Below are 21,110 nucleotides of genomic sequence, written 5' to 3' on the forward strand. Positions count from 1 at the left end.
GAGATACTTATTTTTCCCCTGTATAAATTGAGATAACCCTAGTCCTTACCTCCTGGGGCCTTTATAAAGATAGAATCTCAAATTAATAAATGGTAACTAGAGAGTTTGGCGTGAGTCACTGACACCTATTTTTATTGTTTTTGATTTTAAGTTTCTAAATCAATAAATATATAATGTGATGTTATTCATGTGGCAGAGCTACTATATCACCATTCTGTTATATATATATATATATATATATATATATATATATATATATGGTCTAGACATGTAGATACCTGGTTATATATAGCAGAGTTTCTACTTGACTGTGTTTGTCTTAAGCTTCAGTCTTGCTTCTTTCTATACCTTGTACAAAATAATTCAAAAGGCCATTTTTTATCTGGAATTCTTAACATCTAGTCTTCTCTTGGGTTTTACTTTTAAATTCTCCCAGTGATTGAAATTGATTGATGGCATTTAATAAATTATTCATAGATCCACTTAAACCCTTCAGCGTAGGTGCCAGGCTGTAATTTAATGTTTCGTTACTGTTGCTGTCCTGTGCAGGGTAAGACTAGAATCCTCGAGCAGTGTCGGTTTGGCAAACTCTTGCTCAACTTCTGACGGTCCCTTTGCCAGAGCTGAAAACCCTTTGATTGTAACTTGCCACGTGAGCTGAGAGTATGTTGAATGCAGCCTATGTCTTTCCTCTCTGTGTCAGTTTCCATTGCTGTGTTGTCCAATGATCCAATGGGCTCCCTCAAAAGGAGGATGGAATTTATCATTATTATTATTTTAATCCTGGGAAAATTTATGCAAGAAAATTAAGGACTTTCTGGGGCTAATACAGATTAGTGCCATTCCTAGGAATAGGACTTGGAATACCCTAGACCACATCCCCACATTAACATTTTGCTTTCTTGTGTCCTTAGTGAATGAATTTCTATAATATTCTGCTGTGGACTCCAGCACTATGGATTGTCCTGGTTATCAGTGTCTTCTTGTTACTGTTGCTATGGTAAAACACATGGCTAAAAAGCCACCTGGAGAGGAAAGGGTTTATTTCCTCCTGTGCTTGCTGGTAACAGCCTATCACTGGGGAATGGTGAGCCCAGAAACTCAGACAGGGCCAGAACTTAGAGGCAGGGACTGAAGCAGAGACCATGAAGGTGTTCTGCATTGCTGGCTTGCTCTTTATGGACTGAGCAGTCTGCTTTCTTATGCAAATCAGGAGCACCTGCTCAGGGTTTCCAGTGCTCCCCGAGCACTAGATGCTCCCACATCAATCATTAATCAAGAAAATATCTCACAGATTTGCTTACAGGTCATTGTAATGGTGGCATTTTCTTGATTGAGAGTCCCTCTTCCCAAATGACTTTAGCTAGTGTCAAAGAGCCAGATGATGATGATGATGATGATGGTGATGATGATGATGATGACTTTTAATATTCAGCACAGCTAGAAACATACATTCATTACCCCTCAGTTGTAGGGTATACAAAGATGCCTCTGTTGAACATTCAAGTACAGTTATTAGTCCTTGAGTGTATAAACATTTTTAGGAGTGGAGAAAAATAATGAGCAAATCTTCAAGATGCAGAGAACCTATTTCTATTTCCAAGCTCGTTTGATGGGTTGATAGCTTACAATTTACTTAACACACTCACATATTACTTTTGATTCCAGAAGCAGTGAGCTGTGTCTTCATTTATGTGCCTTGCCATATGCCAGGGGCAGTGAAGGCTGCTCTGCTTTTAAACTCTACATAGGACACATTTCCTAAGAGAGGAAGAAAGAGAAAGGAATATTTTCAGTTGCTAAGAAAGAGAAGCTATATAGCTTGCTAATTAAAAACTTAGCCTTTGGCTGGAGAGATGGTTCAGTGATTAAGAGCAGGCATTCTTCCTGAGGAGAACCCAAGTTTGGTTTCTAACTGTTTGTTACCCCAGCTCCACTGGGACTTTCACCTCTGGAGCTCACAGCCCCTGGCACTCCCATGCTCATAAACACTTTCTCTCTCCTCTCCCTTCCCCTCCCCCTCCTCCTCTCTCTCTCTCTGTCTCACTCATACACACATATACATACTCTCTCTTTCCCTCTTCCTCTTCCTCTTTCCCTCTCTCTTTCTCTCTCTCTCTCTCATATGCTTTCTCTCTCTCTTTCTCTCTCTCTTACACACACACACACACACACACACACACACACACACACACTCAATTTTAAATTTTACCCTCAGGAAGTTTAACCTTAGTCTTCAAAGAAAATGAAATGAGAAATGAAAGTGTGCTAGAAATATTAATATACGTCAAAAAGTTTTCTTCGAATAAGAAGTATATGTCAGTTTTGAGTACTTAATACATGTCAGGTTTATGCTAAGGAATCTAAGAGAGACTTCACATCAGAAAGCCTTATTGTTAGTTGTCTTTGCTACACTAGAACACAGGCAAGGTATCCCAGTCCCGAATGCTTCAGCCACACCATGGTGAGATCCTAATAATAAATGACATACAGTACACACTGATTCTTTGATTTATATTTTTCTTTCTATTTTCTACTTAACATTATTTCAAATTTTTTAAGAGATGTGGTCTCTTGAGATGTAGCCTTGAATGGCCTAGAACTCATTATGTATTCCAGGCTAGACTCAAACTATCAGAGATCTGCCTGCCTCTGCCTTGTGAATGCTGGGATTAATCCAGCCTAAGTTCTTTAATACAGCTAAGCTTTTGTTATTATATAATATTGATCCAGTGACTAATGTTTTTACAATTTTGAACCTAATATTCAGAAAATCACAAAGCTTTCTGATATTTCTTTCCTATCTATAAATGTCCATTCACAAGAAGCCAGAAATACTTATAAATCTCATATGTTCTATATAAATAATCTAATGAGAAACTTCAACATGCATATCTTGTCCTTTTCATGATACCCTCTTTCTACATACTACTAGAACATATCTGAAATTCTAGTGTGTGTTAATATGTGTGTGTGTATACATGATATGTGTATATCTATGTGTGTATGTGTATCTCTCATTGTGTGTACATGCATGTTTCTATGTATGCTTCCTTATGTATGTGTAGTTGTATATGAGTGTTTGTGTGTCTGTCTGGGTGTGTGTTTGTATCTAACTGTGTGTATGAAAGTGTGTATGTATATTTGTGTGTGTGTGTGTGTGTGTGTGCGCGCGCGCACGCGCACGTGCACAGATTGCTGGGAGTAGACTTAGACCTAACTTGTTTCACAATATAACTGCAAAGAGCTTCATAAAGTTTTATGGTCTTTAAAGTATCAAATCATTTTTACTCCTGGATTTTTTTTTCTAATTCACAAAGCCGACAGTTTCCAGGCACTAAGGTTGAAAATTTGGTGGTATCAAAGTTTACATGGCTTCTTACCAAAGCCTCATTTCAGAGGCAACGGCAAGATGCAATTTGCACGCTGTTAAGAATGTAACATATTCACGGAGTGCTATCATGCTGAAGCAGATAATGTTTGCTACTTGAGACCTCTAGACCCGGTGTGCTAACGAGCAAGCTTGTCCTTCATAAATCCTTCCCTTCACTCTTCTTCTTCCATGGGAGTAGTGCATATGCTAATATGGATCTGAATATATGGCATGTACAAATTATACACACCATCTATGCATTTTTATAATGATATGCTGTAATCGTTTAGGAATCTGCATATAGTGTTTATTTAAGGAACAATTTGTACATATATATGTTTATATAAATGTATAAATAGATGGTAGATAAGTAGTGAGTACCATTTCAAGTGAATTTTAACTACATCTTTTGAAGTGTCCTATTAATAGAATTAAAAGTATATGAAGTATATATATATATTAAACAAATATGATGCCCCAGATTCAATTTTAATTAACTTAAAATTTGGTAAATTAGAAATTTGCAAAGTAGCAGGTCATTTTATAGAGGAGAATTCAAACATCAGACACCCAAGTCTACCTTGTCAATCTTAAATATAACCCTAAAGTTTGAGAGAAAATACTTAAAATTATTTGGCTTTTCAAGTTTTAGGTATCTTGATTTTTAAGTGAAATGTTTGTACAAATGTCCCATAGTGACAACTTCTTCCTAAAGTGCTGCTCTGTAGGGGAATGGTTTTAAAATCGAATTATCACATTTTAGGCCAAGATGACTCAACTGCCTGAGGCAGAAAAGGAAAAGATTGCCGAGCAGGTAGCTGACTTCAAAAAGGTGAAGAGCAAGCTGGACGCAGAGATTGAGATATGGGATGACACAAGCAACGACATCATTGTTCTCGCCAAGAAGATGTGCATGATCATGATGGAGATGACTGACTTCACAAGGTAACTGAGTGGGGATGGTAGTGTGATAAGCGATGGATAATGGTCATGTGTTGGCCATATTGCTGAAATGTTCAAGTTTCTCTGAGTGGGAAGGGGAAATGCAAATATAGAATTGGGAAATTACAAATGTACAATTCCAGAATTGTGGTAAAAATAGCACAATTTTTTATACAGCCCTTACCGCATACTCTCAGACCTTCATACTCTGAGATTACATTGTATCATACTCTCACACCTTGAGTCTCTGTAGCAGAGATTACATTGTATCATTCTAACACCTGCCTAACTGTCCACAGAAATGGCTAACTAGGGCATATTCACTCTGAAGCTCTTGAGGAATTTATACCTACTGCTACCTCATCAGGATTTGTGGCCTGTGGCATTCCTGAGATTGCAAATTAGTGTCTTTGAAACCCCAATAAACGATGAAGGCTGTGAAGGAAACATGCATTGTCTATAGAGAAGCAACATAGATGTTTTAAAATATTTGTGAGACTTTGTGGTAGCATAGTCTGACTGATCCTGTTCTCTGGTAGAGTCACCATGGCCGTGGGACTCTGTACATGTATCCTGATAACTGAAGGGACTTCACAGCCCCCATATCTTATTTCCGCCTGCAAGACTGGGGCTTATGTCTGGTGGCTGCAGGATGGTCACTTGAAAGTGAGAATTCCCCAGTGAGTAGAAAACTGACACTGGTCTCTGACTTCTGTATCCCTGCAAACTGGTCTTAGAGCCTTGTTTCCTCCATTTTCTGGTCCTAACCAACTGTTCCTTTACCATTATTAATTAGCTTCAGTTCATTGTGTTGGGGGGTGTTGGTGAGGGGGATAAAACTGAGTGATAATGACTCCAGTTTGATGCTAAGAGGTTTGCAAAGACCTGACTTTAAAAGACTATGCACAGAGAGAATATGATTCAGAGGACAAGAAGCAGAAGCCCAAGACTCAACAAAATAAGGAGATAAAGACAATCGTGGAGGTCATGGCCAAATGTAAGCAATTTACTGAGCCCAGGATCTACTTCACTTGCCCAAGATACATTAACATAGGATAGCTTTAAGGATGTATCTCAATGAAGAAGCCCTCTCTGTGACACTGACTTATTCTGGAAATAGTCTGATGAAGGTTCTGGTGACCATGTTGTTCTGAGTATGCGTTTATGGAATGTACCTTAGTCCTTCATAAGCCGAAACCTACTTAACTGGAATATTCCAGTGAATGGACTCTTGACAGTGCCACTCTGTGCAACCAATGACAACAGCTCAATGTCTGAGGTTTGGGTCTCCCTAGGCAAAAAACTTGCCTTGCTATTGAGTATGAATTGAAAGATGGACTATGAGTTATATGCATGTGGAAACTGAATCCTGATGGTGAGGAGACCTTGCCATCAGAACACTTCTCCTTGGAGGGGATTGCCCTGTGTGGGTAAGCCTTCAATTAGCACAAAATCATTATGAGAACATGTCTTCCAGTTGCCTACCTGTCTACACCCACCCTTTAGGGAAAGGGAGGTCATTAAGGGAAACAGAATGTGGAAAACAGGTTGCAAATGTCTTCATATAATTAACCAAGGAGCAGCAATATGTGGAATGCCACTCTTACCAGTTGCTAAAGAATACAAACCTGAAATACAACTTAGTCTTTACGTAGCTACTGAAGTCACAAAACAGACAACTACCCTATGCCAGACATGTGACATGTAGGAAATTATTGTATCAGGATGCACGACACAGGACAAAACAATGTTATGATGGTACAATGAATAAATACCATTTTAAATCACAGTTAGATGGTAATACACATTGCCTTTCAGGGCTAAGACAGAAAAAGAGTTTTCAAATGTTAAACACGGGAAGTAGTAAATTGAGTGACCTAAAAATGCTGCTTCAATGAAAGGTTCTAAACAAAATTAAAATGGAATGTTATTAATGTTGCTAAACATTCGTAACAAGGACTAGCTACGCTGTGATACTTTTTATCTAAAGGCCAAAAGAGATGGGCAGATAAATCACTGCTTTGTTAGGGCCTGACTAGTTAATATTTGAAGATATTTAATGGAAAAGTAAGTGAGATAAGTGTACAGTTGTTCAAAATGTTAACAGCAACAATGACAAAAAAAAAAAAAAAAAAGCCAACATAGATATGGTGGAAAAAGCAAGCCTTAATTTGGAATGTTGTATGTGCTGATAACCTTGGTGTACTTTGTCAACAATGTGTCCTGTGTCTGCATCTTTAATTCACTTCAGGTAAAGCATTTGCAAAGAATAATCTGAAATGGGACACTCTAAAAATTAATTCAACCAGTTATTATTGGTTGATTTTGTTCTCATTTAATATTTAATTTGCTCTTGGACAATTTTAGCCGTACACATAATGCATGCTGACCATGTTCCCCCCTTGAATGCCCCTCAACTGTCTGTCTCCCTCCTTCCCATAAGTCCCCCCCTCATAGTCTTGTCTGCTAACCCTGCTTTGTTAACAGAGATTAGCCATCACTTTCTCTGTGGTTTTAGAGTGATCTTTTGGAGCCTGATTGGTTCCAAAAAAAGAGCTCATTGAGTAAAGATGGTTGTTGCTAAGCCTAAAGACCTGAGTTCGATTCCCACTATAGCAGAGAGGGCAAAACAGTGCCCAAGCTATAGAAGTGAGGGCATGAGATGGATGATTATTTGATGAAAGAACAGAACTGATTGAAACCTGGGCTGGAAAGAATTTTTTTTGTTGTTGTTGTTTTGTTTGTTTGTTTGTTTTCGAGACAGGGTTTCTCTGTGTCGCCTTGGCTGTCCTGGAACTCACTCTGTAGACCGGGCTGGCCTCAAACTCAGAAATCCGCCTGCCTCTGCCTCCCAAGTACTGGGATTAAAGGCATGTGCCACCACTGCCCGGCTGGAAAGAATTTTTTAAAGACCATTCCTAGGGACCTACTTCTCTAGCCAGGTCACAAAGTTCCATTAACTCCCCTAGACACTAACCACAACCATGGAATAAGTACTAACAACAGAAAGTTCTGGAGGAGAGAGCAGATTCAAACCATAACATCTGTAGTTCACACAAGATTCGGAGAAAGAGTGAAATTAGATGTTTGTGTTACTTTACCTTGTGAATCACGAAGCCCATTAGGAATTATTTCAGGTTGTAAAAAAGTTCTTATTATGATATTTAAAAATTTAATTGCAGATTTCTTAAGTCGAGGGTTTATCAATATTTATCAAAAAATTATTTATGTTGTGATAATTTTTAAATTAAATAATGTAGCTGTTAATACATATCAATTTTGAGGGGATTGACTCTGCTACTGGATGAATGTGGTTAATCACAAGGCTATTCAAAAGCCTCTGAAATATTACAGCTTGAAAAACATCCAATTTGCATGTTAATGATAGAACTTTACTCTAGTTTTGTTTGCTTATCTAAGAAGAATGTTGTGTGTTCTCTTATTCTGTTAACTACTACATCCAGATATTACTATGACGTTTTATAACCATGGTTTCATGATACTTACCTACTCATCGTGAGCCTACCTAGCTGCCCAGGAGTCAGGGAGCAAAGAATCTGTAGATTCAGATAGGAAGGAAAATCAATTTACATTCCATGTGATGCAAAACAAGGAACTGAATATTCCCCCAATAGGTATTTCTGGTAGGTTTCAAAATAACTAGATAGTGAAGGTTGCTGCTTTAAATACATATTAAATCTGCTTCCTATCCCCACCCCTTCTTCTTTGGATTCTTCCAGATAAAGGATACAATTTTAAAAACAATTAAAACTGCCTTAAATAAAAAGAACCCTCCCCCCATCATACACACACAATGGTTATATTGTTAATATGTTTATAGCCATACCCTAAATAACTCCTTGATGTCCCGCAAGGTCTGCCTCCTACAAAATATCTGATTAAAGGGCAGATTGGAGCATCACAGGGGTGCCAATTTGCCAGCTGGTCACCCTGTGTTTGAGTGGTGTTTCACAATGAGTGTTGGCTGACCTCCACTAAAGGACCCAGATAGTATCTGGGTACCTGTGGTAATCGCTACTTCCTAGTAAAAACAGAACCTCTCGATTTATAATGGAATACCAAGGGATGTCAAGGTGAGTCACATCACATAAACGCCACCTCCTCTGACAGTGTCCAGAGCATCTGCCCATGCTGCTCTCTTTCCCCATTTCCTCTTCCTGTATAGGGAAGAGACTCAACAGTGCCAGTGGATTGCTATTCTTAAAGTGGATGGATAGCCACATGGTACACTTTCCAATTCTGGATCAATTGCTAAAGCCAAGGACATATACTAAATTTCAGTCAGTCCTGATAAGGGCAAAATACCCAATTTTAATGTAAAAGGCATGAGTGTCTCACAGTCTCACAATCTCACAGTACTCTTAATGACTGTGTTGTCAGGGACTGTGGACCTCAGGTTCAATATTTATCGATTATTTTTAAATTAAAAAAATACCTTCAAACTGTAGGTTTTTTATTTACATTTATTATTCTAACAAAATTTTAAAAATGAGTTTTGAAGAGACAAGGTTCCGCTGCAATCTCAAGTGGACACCTCATCTATGTTTTCTCCTAGATGTTATTTTCTTAGTTCAGTCATTGTTTCTTTCGTCCATTGTCCTGGAGTTAATTTTTTTTTTTTTTTTTTATCTCCTGGTTATATGGGTTTCTACTCCTCATTTTCTTTTTCTCACAGAGATCACATGTTGACACAACTCCTCATGTTGTTCACATCTTTGTCCTTGCAGGATTAAATTTTTCTTGTTGGCTTCCTTCTTTTCACCCCGCACTTTGGTCTCTTGTGACCTTGTCCTCTAATGGCACTATTGCAGTCATTCCATTTCGTCTACAGTTTCTGATTTTATTTTTTCATTTCTTTTCCCTCTTTATCTACACATTACGGGCCCTTCTGTCATCTTTGTCACCTTTTAAAACTTTTAGCCAATGGCCCTCATTCTGTCATCTCCTGTCCTCTATATTTAAATTTGTATTATGTCTCTATATGAACCCATATCTCACCACCTTGATTGTTCATACTTGATAAAAAAATCACTGAGTTATCTAGGCAAATAGGACATGAACATGTAAAGTTCATCTCTCATGAATGATGCCTTCACTCAGCTCTCCATTTGATAGAGAGGGGCGTCAATCAATCATTCTGTATCCTCACAGAGACCACACAGGAAATACTGCACCAGGATTTTTCTAGAAGACCCAGAGAATAGGCATCTGGCATGAACGAGTGTGGTATCGGGCAAAAAAATATTTTATTTTGCCAAATGAAACTTTATAGCTGTTTTTTATAACAGGCAGGAAAAAATTAGTAACTGTGTGAGATATGTTGTCCCCTCTAAATTAACCATTTTACTGTGTGTATCTTAGTGATCAAGTTGTAAGACATAAGTATATACGGCAATTACTAAAATACAGAAAAAACTAAATAGCTCCTTAGCAGAGCTCATTAGTCTCATAAAATGTGAAAGATAAAAATATTTCATATGGCATATTGTCAGATAACACTTGAACCAGCAGTAGTATGAGGTGAGTGAGGTCTCCAGATATAAGAAGCATCATTGGAAAAATAAAATATTCAGATACTCTGAATATCATGTTGTGAGGAGACAGAGAGGCAAGCTGGCATTTCTTGAATGTAAATGGAAGGCAGAAAATGTGAAAAAGGGACTTGATGTTACAGAAGGATTTTGCCATTGAAGCTGTTGGCGTTACTTACCATACTGGGTAGCATGATCGTGGTCAGCGACCCTGGCTGAATTTGGTTCAGAAAATAATCCAATCCCATGGTATCTTTTTCATGTATATTCTTTCATTTCTTTAGAAGATAGAATTTAAGGGCTGTAGGAATGAATTTAGGTCCCAGCTGGAGAGAACTTTTAACTAGAATTGTAACAGAATGCAATCCAAAGGGAAGAGAAAATGCAGATTAAAAACCTACATCGATGAACAAATGGGTAGGTACAATGGCTAGTTGAACATGCTGGTGAGAGAGGTTGATTGACAGCCCACACTTACTGACTGCTGCCCTGGTAAAGCTACACCAAGAGCAGAGGACATGGCTTTATTTTTCTCCCCTTGAAATTCTTCTTGGAGTTTTATACTTTAGATTTTTTCTGAAAATACTTTAAAAGTCTAAGCTCTCATATGCACACATTCTAGATAAGAGCGCTGGGGAAAAAGAAAGACTTTTATAAGATGTGTAGCCTATTGACTGTGGGCTATTGAAATGTTCAGATTTTCTTTTTGAATGAGATAGTTTTATAGTAATAGGACAAAGTGTCAAAATAGGACACTTTCAGGCATAGGGTATGTTCATTTAATAAGCAAATATTTCCTATGTACATAATGTTTACATTTTTTATATTTGGGTTATTGGCTTTGATCATATTCAGGTCATAGGATTAGTTTAAATGATCACTTCACATATGTTGCAAATGTGTCTTATACTTCTATGTAGTTGCATTGTACCCACACCTACCCTTTGACGGATAGGTACAGATATAGAGAAGGCCTCTGGCTCTACATGCCCTTTGCCCTACTCTTACTATGTTCTAGTCTTTCTCTGTCTCTCTCTCTGTCTCTCTCTGTCTCTGTCTCTCTCTCTTTCTCTCTCTCTCCATATATATATATATATATATATATATATATATATATATATATATATATATGGATATATATACCTCTATCTCTATCTCTATCTCTATCTATACAAATTTTTATGCATGTGAAAACTGGATCCTGACGGTGGGGAGACCCAGACTTTGCTATTAGAACACTTCTCCTGGGAGGGGATTGCACTGTGTGGGTAAGCCTTCAATAAGCACAAAATCATTATGAGAACATGTCTTGCATAAATTAATTTTTAGAGAGTCCAGTTTCAGATTATTCTTCGCAATGAGGTACAAACGAGGTACCTCTCATTTCCTTACCAAGCCAAGATCTGGTTTTTAAGAGACTCTTCTCAAAACTATAATCATTAATACCCGCATCAATTTTTAAACAATTATGCTTTTTACTCTGTTAATGGACCTCCTGATTATGAAAGCATATACATATATATGTATATGTGTGTGTGTATGTGTCTATATATATGTATAATAATTCCTGAGTTATAGTTTTTATAATAATAGGTAAAGTGTTATAGAAAAACAACAACAAAAACTGTGTAAAGTATTGGTATAAAAGAAAGAATTCTATGTCAGCCCAGCCCAGCCATACATTAGAACACTAGCCTTTCCAGCAGCAGATAGCAAGGAAGTGGGAGATGCCAAGGGGCTCTTTACAGTTTTTACTTCCCTCTTGAAGTGCTGCTCAGAGATGATCATGATTAGGAGGCAGAATATTCCATGACCAATTAAGTTCTTTTGATAAGGTCGAACCTATTTGTCTTAGTTTTATTTTCTGTTGTAGTGGTAACATGTCCTGACAAAAGCCACCTCTAGGTGAAATGGTTTCTTTTAGTATCGTTTTGCAGAGGTATATAGTACATCCTGGTAGAAAAGACATTTGCAGACAGGGTAGGCTTGGCAGTGGAAGTGTGAACATGACTAGTTAAATTACACTGTACTTAGAGAACAGTGGGCAGAAGGTAGGGGAAAGGCAACAAAGCCACAAAACCTGCCCCCAAACCCACCCCAGGTGATACACTTCCTCCTGCCTCCTAAAGATTCTCTGCCTCCTAAAGATTCCAAAAACTTGACAAGCAGCGCCACCTACTGGCATCCAAGTGTTCAAACTCGTGAGCCTATGGGAGACATTTTACATTCAAACCTCCAAACCACTTTTGTATCTGAATACATTTCACAGTTTCTTTTATTTCTGGGTATTTTACATTGAAGAGGATGCTTGAATAAATTTATCCATAGCATTCATCCCTGTTACCATCAAAGCCATGTTTCATCTTAAAGTTTAGGCTTAAGAAGAGGATTAATAATGAGAAGAATTATGTATTTATCTGTCTAGTAGGCAAAGAGGGAATACATTGAATTATGATGTAAATGAGAAAGTTGGCAATGACCTGCTCTCATAAAGCAATTGCAGAGACTTGTCAAATTACACTTGGCTGCTTAAAATTTTGGACTGGAGTGGAGAATTAGATCAGAATTAATCTGTGCATTGTTTACAGAAAGCAGTATTTATTATTTTTCAGAGAATATTTCTTAATCTTTTAACCCAGAAGTATAATCTTGAAAAATGTTTGTTCAGAAACAATCACCTATAAAGATCTGGACTTTTCTTATATTATTCAAATCTGAATCATTTAATGTATAGAAGTACTATGTATCCTATTCATATCAGTAATTAATCTCTGAAATAAAAATATGGCCAAATAATCCTTTAAATTTTCAAATGATTATGTTTGTACTTGCAAAAATATGTACACACACACACACACACACACACACACACACACACACGGGTAGTTTTAAAAAGAAAAGCCATGATTTGGTTTTAAGAGACTCTTCTCAAAACTATAATCATTAATACCCACATCAATTTTTAAGCAATTATACTTTTTTCTGTTAATAGACTTCCTGATTACGAACATAAGATATAAGTGCTTTCAACATTCCCAAGTATTTCTGTATGAAATTCTTGAAATACCCAGCTTACAATTTATATCTAATACCACTTACTTTCTATTGAAGAAAAATAATATGTTGAATCCTGCATGTGATATGTTCTGAATGTATGTAAATGTGTTACTATTTAAAATGCCCAAATGATTTTAAGCCTGTATAACAACTATACAGTCTATTTTCATTTAGATGGCAGGATTCAATTGAGGTCAAGCATGAGGGAGATAATTATTTTATATTTATGTTTGATTTTGTGTGTGTGTGTGTGTGTGCATCTGCCATGTCATAGCGTAGGTATAGAGACTAGAGGTAGCCTGAACGATTCTGTTCTCTTCTTCAGACACGTGAGTTTTATGTATGTGAGTACACTGTAGCTGTCTTCAGACACACCAGAAGAGGGCATTGGATCCCATTACAGATGGTTGTGAGCCACCATGTGGTGGCTGGGAATTGAACTCGCCAAGTGAGTTTTAATGAGCACACTCAAGTACTCAGGCTTCAGATCACATCCTTTTACCAGCTGAGCTACCTCACCACATTGAAATACTTGTTATTTTACTCCATGGCATATATCCTTTAAAATGAAAGAGAGTCTCACATAAGCCAGGTTCGTCCTAGACTCAGTGGTAGCTCAGGATAAGCTTAAGCTTTCCCTTCTCTGGCTTCTTCCTCTTAGGTGATAAGATGCCACAAATGCCATACACCAAGGTTCTCATGATACCTACAACCTAGATGAGGGTTAGCATGTGAAGAATAAGAATTTTTCAGCTTCATATCTGTGTGGATACCGTTAAATATTCTTTTTAATTGGTGATTTCCAGAAATCAAAACTTTTTTCCCCTAAGGGAAAAATCAAAGTGTACCTACAAAAATAAATTCAAAGATTGTGCTATAATATCACAGAGCTTCTATTTCCTGCTTGCCCTTTTCATTCCCAACATCCTGCTTTTTCATTCTGTACCTCCCTCAGAAATGAACTCAATTCTAATTTGAACGACTAATTGCCTTCCCTACTGAAATGTATAATTTTGATCGCAAAGATATGTAGGACAAAAAGAAAAACACGTTGAAAGAGATTAATATTTCCAGCGAAGGAAACGGCAGATTACACAGTGTTATGAGCGAGACTCGAGCCTAGCACCATAAGAATGCGTGTCCAGCACCAGGCAAGAGTCTATTTTATTCAGTGCTCAATTGCTGTAAAGAGACACCATGACCACAGCAATTCTTATTAAAGAAGACATTTAATTGGGGCTGGCTTATAGTTTCAGAGGCTTAGTCTACTATCTTCATGGCAGGGAGCATGGTAGCATGCAGGGAGACATGGTGCTGGAGAAGTGGCTGAGAATTCTCTATCTGAATCCACAGGCAGCAGGCAGGAAGGACAGCTGGGCCCTTTGGAATATCAAAGCCCACTTCCAGTACCACACTTTCTCCAAAAAGGCCACACCTCCTAGTCCTTCCCAAGCAGTACCACCCTCTGATGACTTATCATCCATATGAGCCTCTGTGTGTGTGTATGTGTGTGGGAGCAGTCTTATTCAAACCAACACAAGTTCTAAGATCTTGAACTAAAATAGTGCTTTAAAAAATTTCCTTTATATTTTTAACCATAACACTTTTTTTTTTCTAAATGTTAGAAATTTTCTTGGTGCAATTTCAGATGCACTGGATTTTTATTCTGTGAACATTTCTTATTGATAATAATTCTTTTTCCTATCAATTTTGAGTGATCTCAAAATTTCAAGGCAAAGATACTGGGTATACTTTATATTTTTTCTAAAATATTTATTTGTGTGTGTGTGTGTGTGTGTGTGTGTGTGTGTGTGTGCAAGTGTGTACATTCATGTTTGTGAAGGTCAGAAGACAAATGTCTGAAATGGATTCTCTACTTCTCTGAGAAGTGGACTCTAGGAATAAGAATCAAGTCACCAGGCTTGCTGGCAAAGTGCCTTGACCAGCTGAGCCATCTTATAACCACTGAGAGAATTTTTTTCTTTTCTTTTTTTTTTTATTGGATATTATATTTACATTTCAGATTTTATCCCCTTACCACATTACCCCCACCAACCAGGAACCTCCTATCCCATCCCACTTCCTCCTGCATCTATGAGGATATGCTCCAACCCCCACCTCCCCACCCTCGAATTCCTCCCCCCATGACTCTGTGTTCAGCTTTCATGGGACCAAGGATCTCCTCTCCCACCCATGCCCGTCAAGGCCATCCTCCCCCTACATATACAGATGGGGTCATGGGTCCCTCCCTATGTGCTCCCAGGCTGGTGGTTTAGACCTTGGGGAGCTCTGGTTGGTTGGTTGGTACTGTTGCTTTCCTCATAGGGCCACAAACCCTTTCAGCCCCTTCAGTCTTCTCTCTAACTTCTCCATTGGGAACTTCTTGATCAGATCAGTGGATAGCTGTGAGCATCCACCTCTGAATATGTCAGACTCTGGCAGACCTCTAAGGAGACAGCTATATCAGGCTTCTGTCAGTGTGCACTTCTTGACATCCACATCAGTGTCTATGTTTGGTGACTGCACATGGGATGGATACCCAGGTGGAATGCTCTCCAGATGGCCTCTCCTTCAGTTTCTACCCCACACTTTTTCTCCATATTTGCTCCCTTGAGTATTTTGTTACTCCTTTTAAACAGTGAAATTGTTTTTAAAATGCAATTTAATGTTCGGGTAAACAAGGATCTTTGATGGGCAGATATGAGATGCAGTGGCATTCTTGAGCCAGCATGGATGATGTGGGGTATTGGATGCTCTATTTTTGTTTCCTAAGCTTTTATTGGCTAACAGTTATTCCTTCTCATTCAAGTGAGTAATATCCAGGCCACAGGAAATTAAAAGTAAGTGTCTATTAAAAGAGTTCTCTGGAATCCTCACAGTACACAAATACGAGTTTTATAAATGATATAAAACCATCAACTGCTGAAAATAAATTTTAGTAAGAATATGCAAATGAGAGCCAAAGCACAGAGAACAGCATCGCAGGTCACCCTAATAAACATGTTGTTCTTCTCATGACTGGGCTCATTGAATTACTGCTTCCCCTATGAAGGCTAGTGAAAATTACAGACAAACTGAATGAGAGACCATGAATAAGAACACCCCAGGACCACAGATAGGCAGCAGTGAAGTGCCCCGTTTGGCTTCCATGCCAAGATGTTTCTGGTCGAATGAATGGGATTGAAGGGAGCTGAACAGGGAGGGAGTATCCTGAGAACCACACAGGGCTTCTCAGTCTGGGTGCATAGCATTTAGATGTTTACAGGCTCTTTGGAGGAATAGCTTACCACCTTCTCAACTTGCCAATGTCACTTCCTATTCACCTTTAATGTTAGCATGCTGGACAGAGGCAGAAGACTCTCCGGTCACACTCACACCCTCTTATTTCCTAACCAAGATCAGCTCTGCAGATGGTAAAAATAGATGGGTATTTGCTAATTATTACACTTCAAACTTGGCTCTAGGTTTTTATTTGATTTAAGTAAATTCTGCAAGGTGTGCACTTTTATTATCCTACAAACAAGGACATTGGGATAAGAAAAAATTGTGTTCATAACAGGCAGAACAAGCTAGAAGTGGGGGGATTGAATCTAGGCAGTTGTGAATGGAGTCTACCCCAGCGTACATAAACATGCCACTGAAAAGACCTGACTGTACACGATTCCCAATGCATGTTGCATGCATGTTTAGGTATGCAACATACCAAAGCATAGAAAAATAAAATTGTGTTAGAAGTGAAGGTAAAGTATCTGGCCTTAAAGTGTTTACTACGTCAGGCTCTGAAGCCAGAGTTCTTCCCTTTCAAGCCTGTGCATTAGCTGGCCCCACACAGCATCACACTAGCTGGCGTGGGTTACAAGGTATAAAAGCATACATGTAAACACACTCACATGACAAGGATGAGTCATATTGCTTGCAGTCGTTAAGGCTGCAGTGAAGCATTCCTACTTGCTAGACAGACACCATCATTGAGATTCACCTGCAGGCATTCTATGTATAGACTGACAAAGCCAGTTACCAGTTATCACCTGCAGAAATGAGTTATTGTGTTAGTGGTGGGGGGAGGCAGGATGCTTAAACTCAGTGTAGATTATAACATGCCAAGTCCAAGAAGTGTCTGTGTGAGTGTGTGTGTGTGTGTGTGTGTGTGTGTGTATGTATGTATGTATGTATGTATGTATGTATATATGTATTATGGAAAATGCCTGCCAAGATGGATATTGACTCGTTCTTCTAAGTGTTTGATCTCAGATGCAGTTCCTGACTGTGCTAAGACTGTGTCGTCTATAAACTAGTGCTAAATCACTGTCTCACAACCCAGGACAGTTATAAAGCAAACTCCTTATAAACAGCAGCTTGATGTGTACTGGTGTTATTAATATTTGCATGTTAACAGTTTAGATGGTTAATCATTTTATACAGTAACATTTGCTTGAACCTTGGCTAGTACCTAGAAATGAGAAAATGGCTATTTTGATTCACTTTAAAAATGTTGCCTGGTTCTTTGAGGATGTTGTATTAGATACTGTACATCTATGGAGTAGATGTATGAATGGGCAAATTGACTGTTAAAAATGAACGGCAAGTATTTTACCAAGGTCTTTAATTTTATAGGTAATAAGTTACTCTATGAACCTGTAAATGATTGGGAAAATATCCATATTTTTATTTAAATCTAGTGGTTGGCCTTATTCTCAACATTGAGAGTGTGAATGTGTGTGTCTCTATGTCTTTATGTTTCTGGAACTTTTTTTTTTGGCTTTTTTCTTCTTTTTGTTATTTTATCACATTTTATTTTATTGTTATGTTATTATTAGATGCCTGTTTATATTCTAACAATAGAAGGAAAAGGTATGGATTTGGGCAGGTGAGCAAGTGGGGACAATATGGGACGATTTAGGGGAGAAGTAACTATAATCAGAATATATTGTATGAAAGTCTATTTTCACTGTAAATAAAATAATGAGTAGCAAGGATTCTCATTTTATATTCATTTTTAGTTTTATTGAAATACGTTAATATTTTCATATCAGGCGGCACTTGCACTCACACATGCACACACACATAGAGGAACAAATATTCACAGAATTATGAATAAAACGATATCTTAAAAATAAAATTTGTCATATTTAGCCTGAGAAATACTTTTATGTAATTTCAGAAAATACATCAATCAATCAACATTTTCATATGTAAATAAAATTGCATATATACTGAATGGTTCTCATGCTTCATGTCTTGTTCTATTATTATTTTGTTTTTTTTTTCATAATCATGCCATGTTGTCTAAATTGGCAGTTGGCTTTATCTCACACCCTTCTACCAACTGAGCCTCTCCCAAGTGCCTACCATTGAAAGGAATTTTAGCTTTCTCTTAAAATTTATTAAATTAAATTTATTTTGAGAATTTCACTCATGTGTTATCATTTCCACCATTGCTCTTACCCCTCAACTCCTCTCAAGATCTTTTTCCCCTCTCTTTCAAATCCTATTTTACAATGATTATTGTTACATGTGTGTGTGTGTGTGTGTGTGTGTGTGTGTAAATCTATTAAGCAGCTAAATCTACTTAGTGTTGCTCATATGTATATGTATTTAGGACCAACCATTTGAGATTTGATAACCTATCAGTAGGCTTGTCCCTGAGGAAGACTGAAGATTGATCCTCCTCTTGGTGGATATTAATTGATTATAGCTCTTCACCTAGCTATATGGCCTTGTGAGACTTTCCTTATCATGTTGGCATATCAGTTGTAGTTGTCATTGTGCAGGTCTTTTGGATCTAGCTTCATTTTCATGGGTACACACACACACACACACACACACACACACACACTTACACCAGATGTTGTAGTCCTCTGGTTCTTTACATTTGTTCTGTCCCCTCTTCCACAATGCTTCCTTTCCTAATCAAGCCATCAAAATGTTCTCAATAGTATAATAGTGGCACTATATCTTAGGATCAGTGCCCAGCTTTCTAATTAAACTTAATACCTGCTTAGTAAGAGGGAATCCGTGCATGGTACTGGTCAGACCATGGGATCTAGAGGAAGTTCTGCTTTCCTAAACTATTTTAATTTCTAAATGCATTCTAAACACCAATCCTCCAAACCACAGGTATGTATAGCTGTCATTCTTTCTCAAAGAAACTTCTTTTTGCAGCAGATGGTGAGAATCCACAAGTAGCCAGAACACAGAGAAAAACAGTGAGGTACTCAACCACTGTTGAAAAATCTGCAGTGAAACCTCTATACATCAGGTCCTTCCCATTTTTCCTCTAAAGTATCCCTAAGTTTGGGGATCTCTTTATTGTTCTATGAATGATTTTTCATTTCTCCAAAGCATCTTACAGGGGAATTATTTTCATAATCATTTAACAGCACAGGCTGAGAATTGGTCTTGGCTTTATTTTACTTTTGGTTGTTGTCAACAATCACCTCAGTGGTTGTATCTCACTATGTAGGTTATTGGTGACCTTCTAGGACAGTGGTTCTCAACCTGTGGGTCGCAACTTCTTTGTGATAAAAGGACTCTTTCACAGGGGTCCCATGTTAGATATTCCGCATTTCAGATACTTACACTGTGATTTGTAACAACAGAAAAATTGCAGTTATGAAGGAGTGATGAACTAATTTTATGGTTGGGGGTCAGTCAGTACAACATGAGGAACTGTATTAAAGGGTTGCAGCATAGGAAAGTTGAGAACCACTGCCCTAGGCACAAAGTACCCCACGGATGTTTACTAAACATCTTTTGGATTGTACATGGAGACAGTGTTGTTCCTGGGCATGAAAGAGGAGGGGAAATCAGAGGAATCTCAAATTCTTTAAGCCATTGGCCTTTTTTAACAGTACATGACAACTGAGAATGTATTTTTGATTTAAATGAAATCAAAAGGGGGACTATTTAGCTTTTAGTTTTCTAACGGTCAAAAAGAAAGAAAGATTACTAGGATAGTAATAATAATTTTGCAAACAGAATTGATCTCATTTTGCTATAGGTCTGTGTGTGTGATTGTAAACTGATCTTTCCTTTGTTGTGAGCCATGAGTAGGTGTAAAATTGAACAAGGATCACAGATTATTCTTGTTTTAAAAGTATAGCAATTACTTGTCTCTGTGCCGTGAATATTTAGTTAACAATGTCCGTTGTAAGGAAGACATAGTAGGGTGGAGACATCTACAGAATGAGAATAATAGCAAAAATGGATATTTCTGGTACAATATCCTCTTGGGCCATGTTCCATGAGAAATTCCAGGAGTAAATGAGAAAAAGGCATGTTTTTAATTATGTCATCACTGTCACTGTTGCTGGATGCCACTGCCGCTGCTCAGAGCCGTGACTCACACAAATATATATAAAAAACTTCAAGTATTCATTTGTTAACCTCCCCCAAAACAATTACTAAAAGCAACTAGCAACTTTGATCCTTCAATGTCTATAATTATTATATAGGCTCGCCAGATTATCCAATATAATTGGGACTCTCTAATTTGAAAATTTAGAAGTCCATGCCAGGCATAATCACACATTCCAATAATCTCAGCAAGTGGAAGGCTGAGGTAAGGAGGGATGTGAGTCCCACGCACCATTCTTAACTACAGTGAAAGCATGTGTCAACAATAGATAGATAGATAGATAGGTGATAGATAGGTGATAGATAGATAGATAGATAGATAGATAGCTGATAGAATGATGATAGATAGATAGATGGATGATAGATAGATGATAGATAGATAGATAGATAGATAGATAGATAGATAGATAGATAGCAAGAAAATTGAAAATAAGATTTGTCAAATATAAAATAACCCCAGGAGGTAGAACACTCACTAACCTAAGACTGCATTGAAGTTGTCTCCTTGCTAATACCTTATGAACTGAAGCCACACTTAAGACTAATTTCAGTGCTTTTAAACGTGTATATTTGAATACACATGTTTAATTTTAACTTTTATTTAATCTGCTTCAGTGTAGATATTAAGCCAAAACTGAACTTAATAAAGAATGAAGGCTGGAGAGAAGGCTGAGCAGTTAATAACTCTTGCAATTTAATTTTGAGGACAGGAGTTTAGATCTCTGCAATCACATGGAAATCCCTGCAACTCTGGCTCTATGAGAGCTTGTATGTACTCTCTGGTGTGGGCATAAGCATGCACATTCATGTGCAGATACACTCACATAGAT

At 37.7% G+C, this 21,110-nt stretch overlaps 1 protein-coding gene across 3 annotated transcripts in view; it reads left to right on the forward strand.

Moving 5' to 3' along the window:
• Ctnna3 (catenin alpha 3) overlaps window positions 1-21,110 on the forward strand; it is a 1,449,584-nt gene that overhangs the window by 1,331,071 nt on the left and 97,403 nt on the right. For all 3 annotated transcript variants that reach the window (XM_034524718.2, XM_076917155.1, XM_034524719.2), the window contains one exon: window positions 4,137-4,318. In XM_034524718.2, coding sequence (XP_034380609.1) covers window positions 4,137-4,318 — 182 coding nt within the window. The remainder of the gene's footprint in view (window positions 1-4,136; window positions 4,319-21,110) is intronic.

The sequence above is a fragment of the Arvicanthis niloticus genome, chromosome 20 (genome assembly GCF_011762505.2).
Source record: "Arvicanthis niloticus isolate mArvNil1 chromosome 20, mArvNil1.pat.X, whole genome shotgun sequence".
NCBI classification, from domain to species: domain Eukaryota; kingdom Metazoa; phylum Chordata; class Mammalia; order Rodentia; family Muridae; genus Arvicanthis; species Arvicanthis niloticus.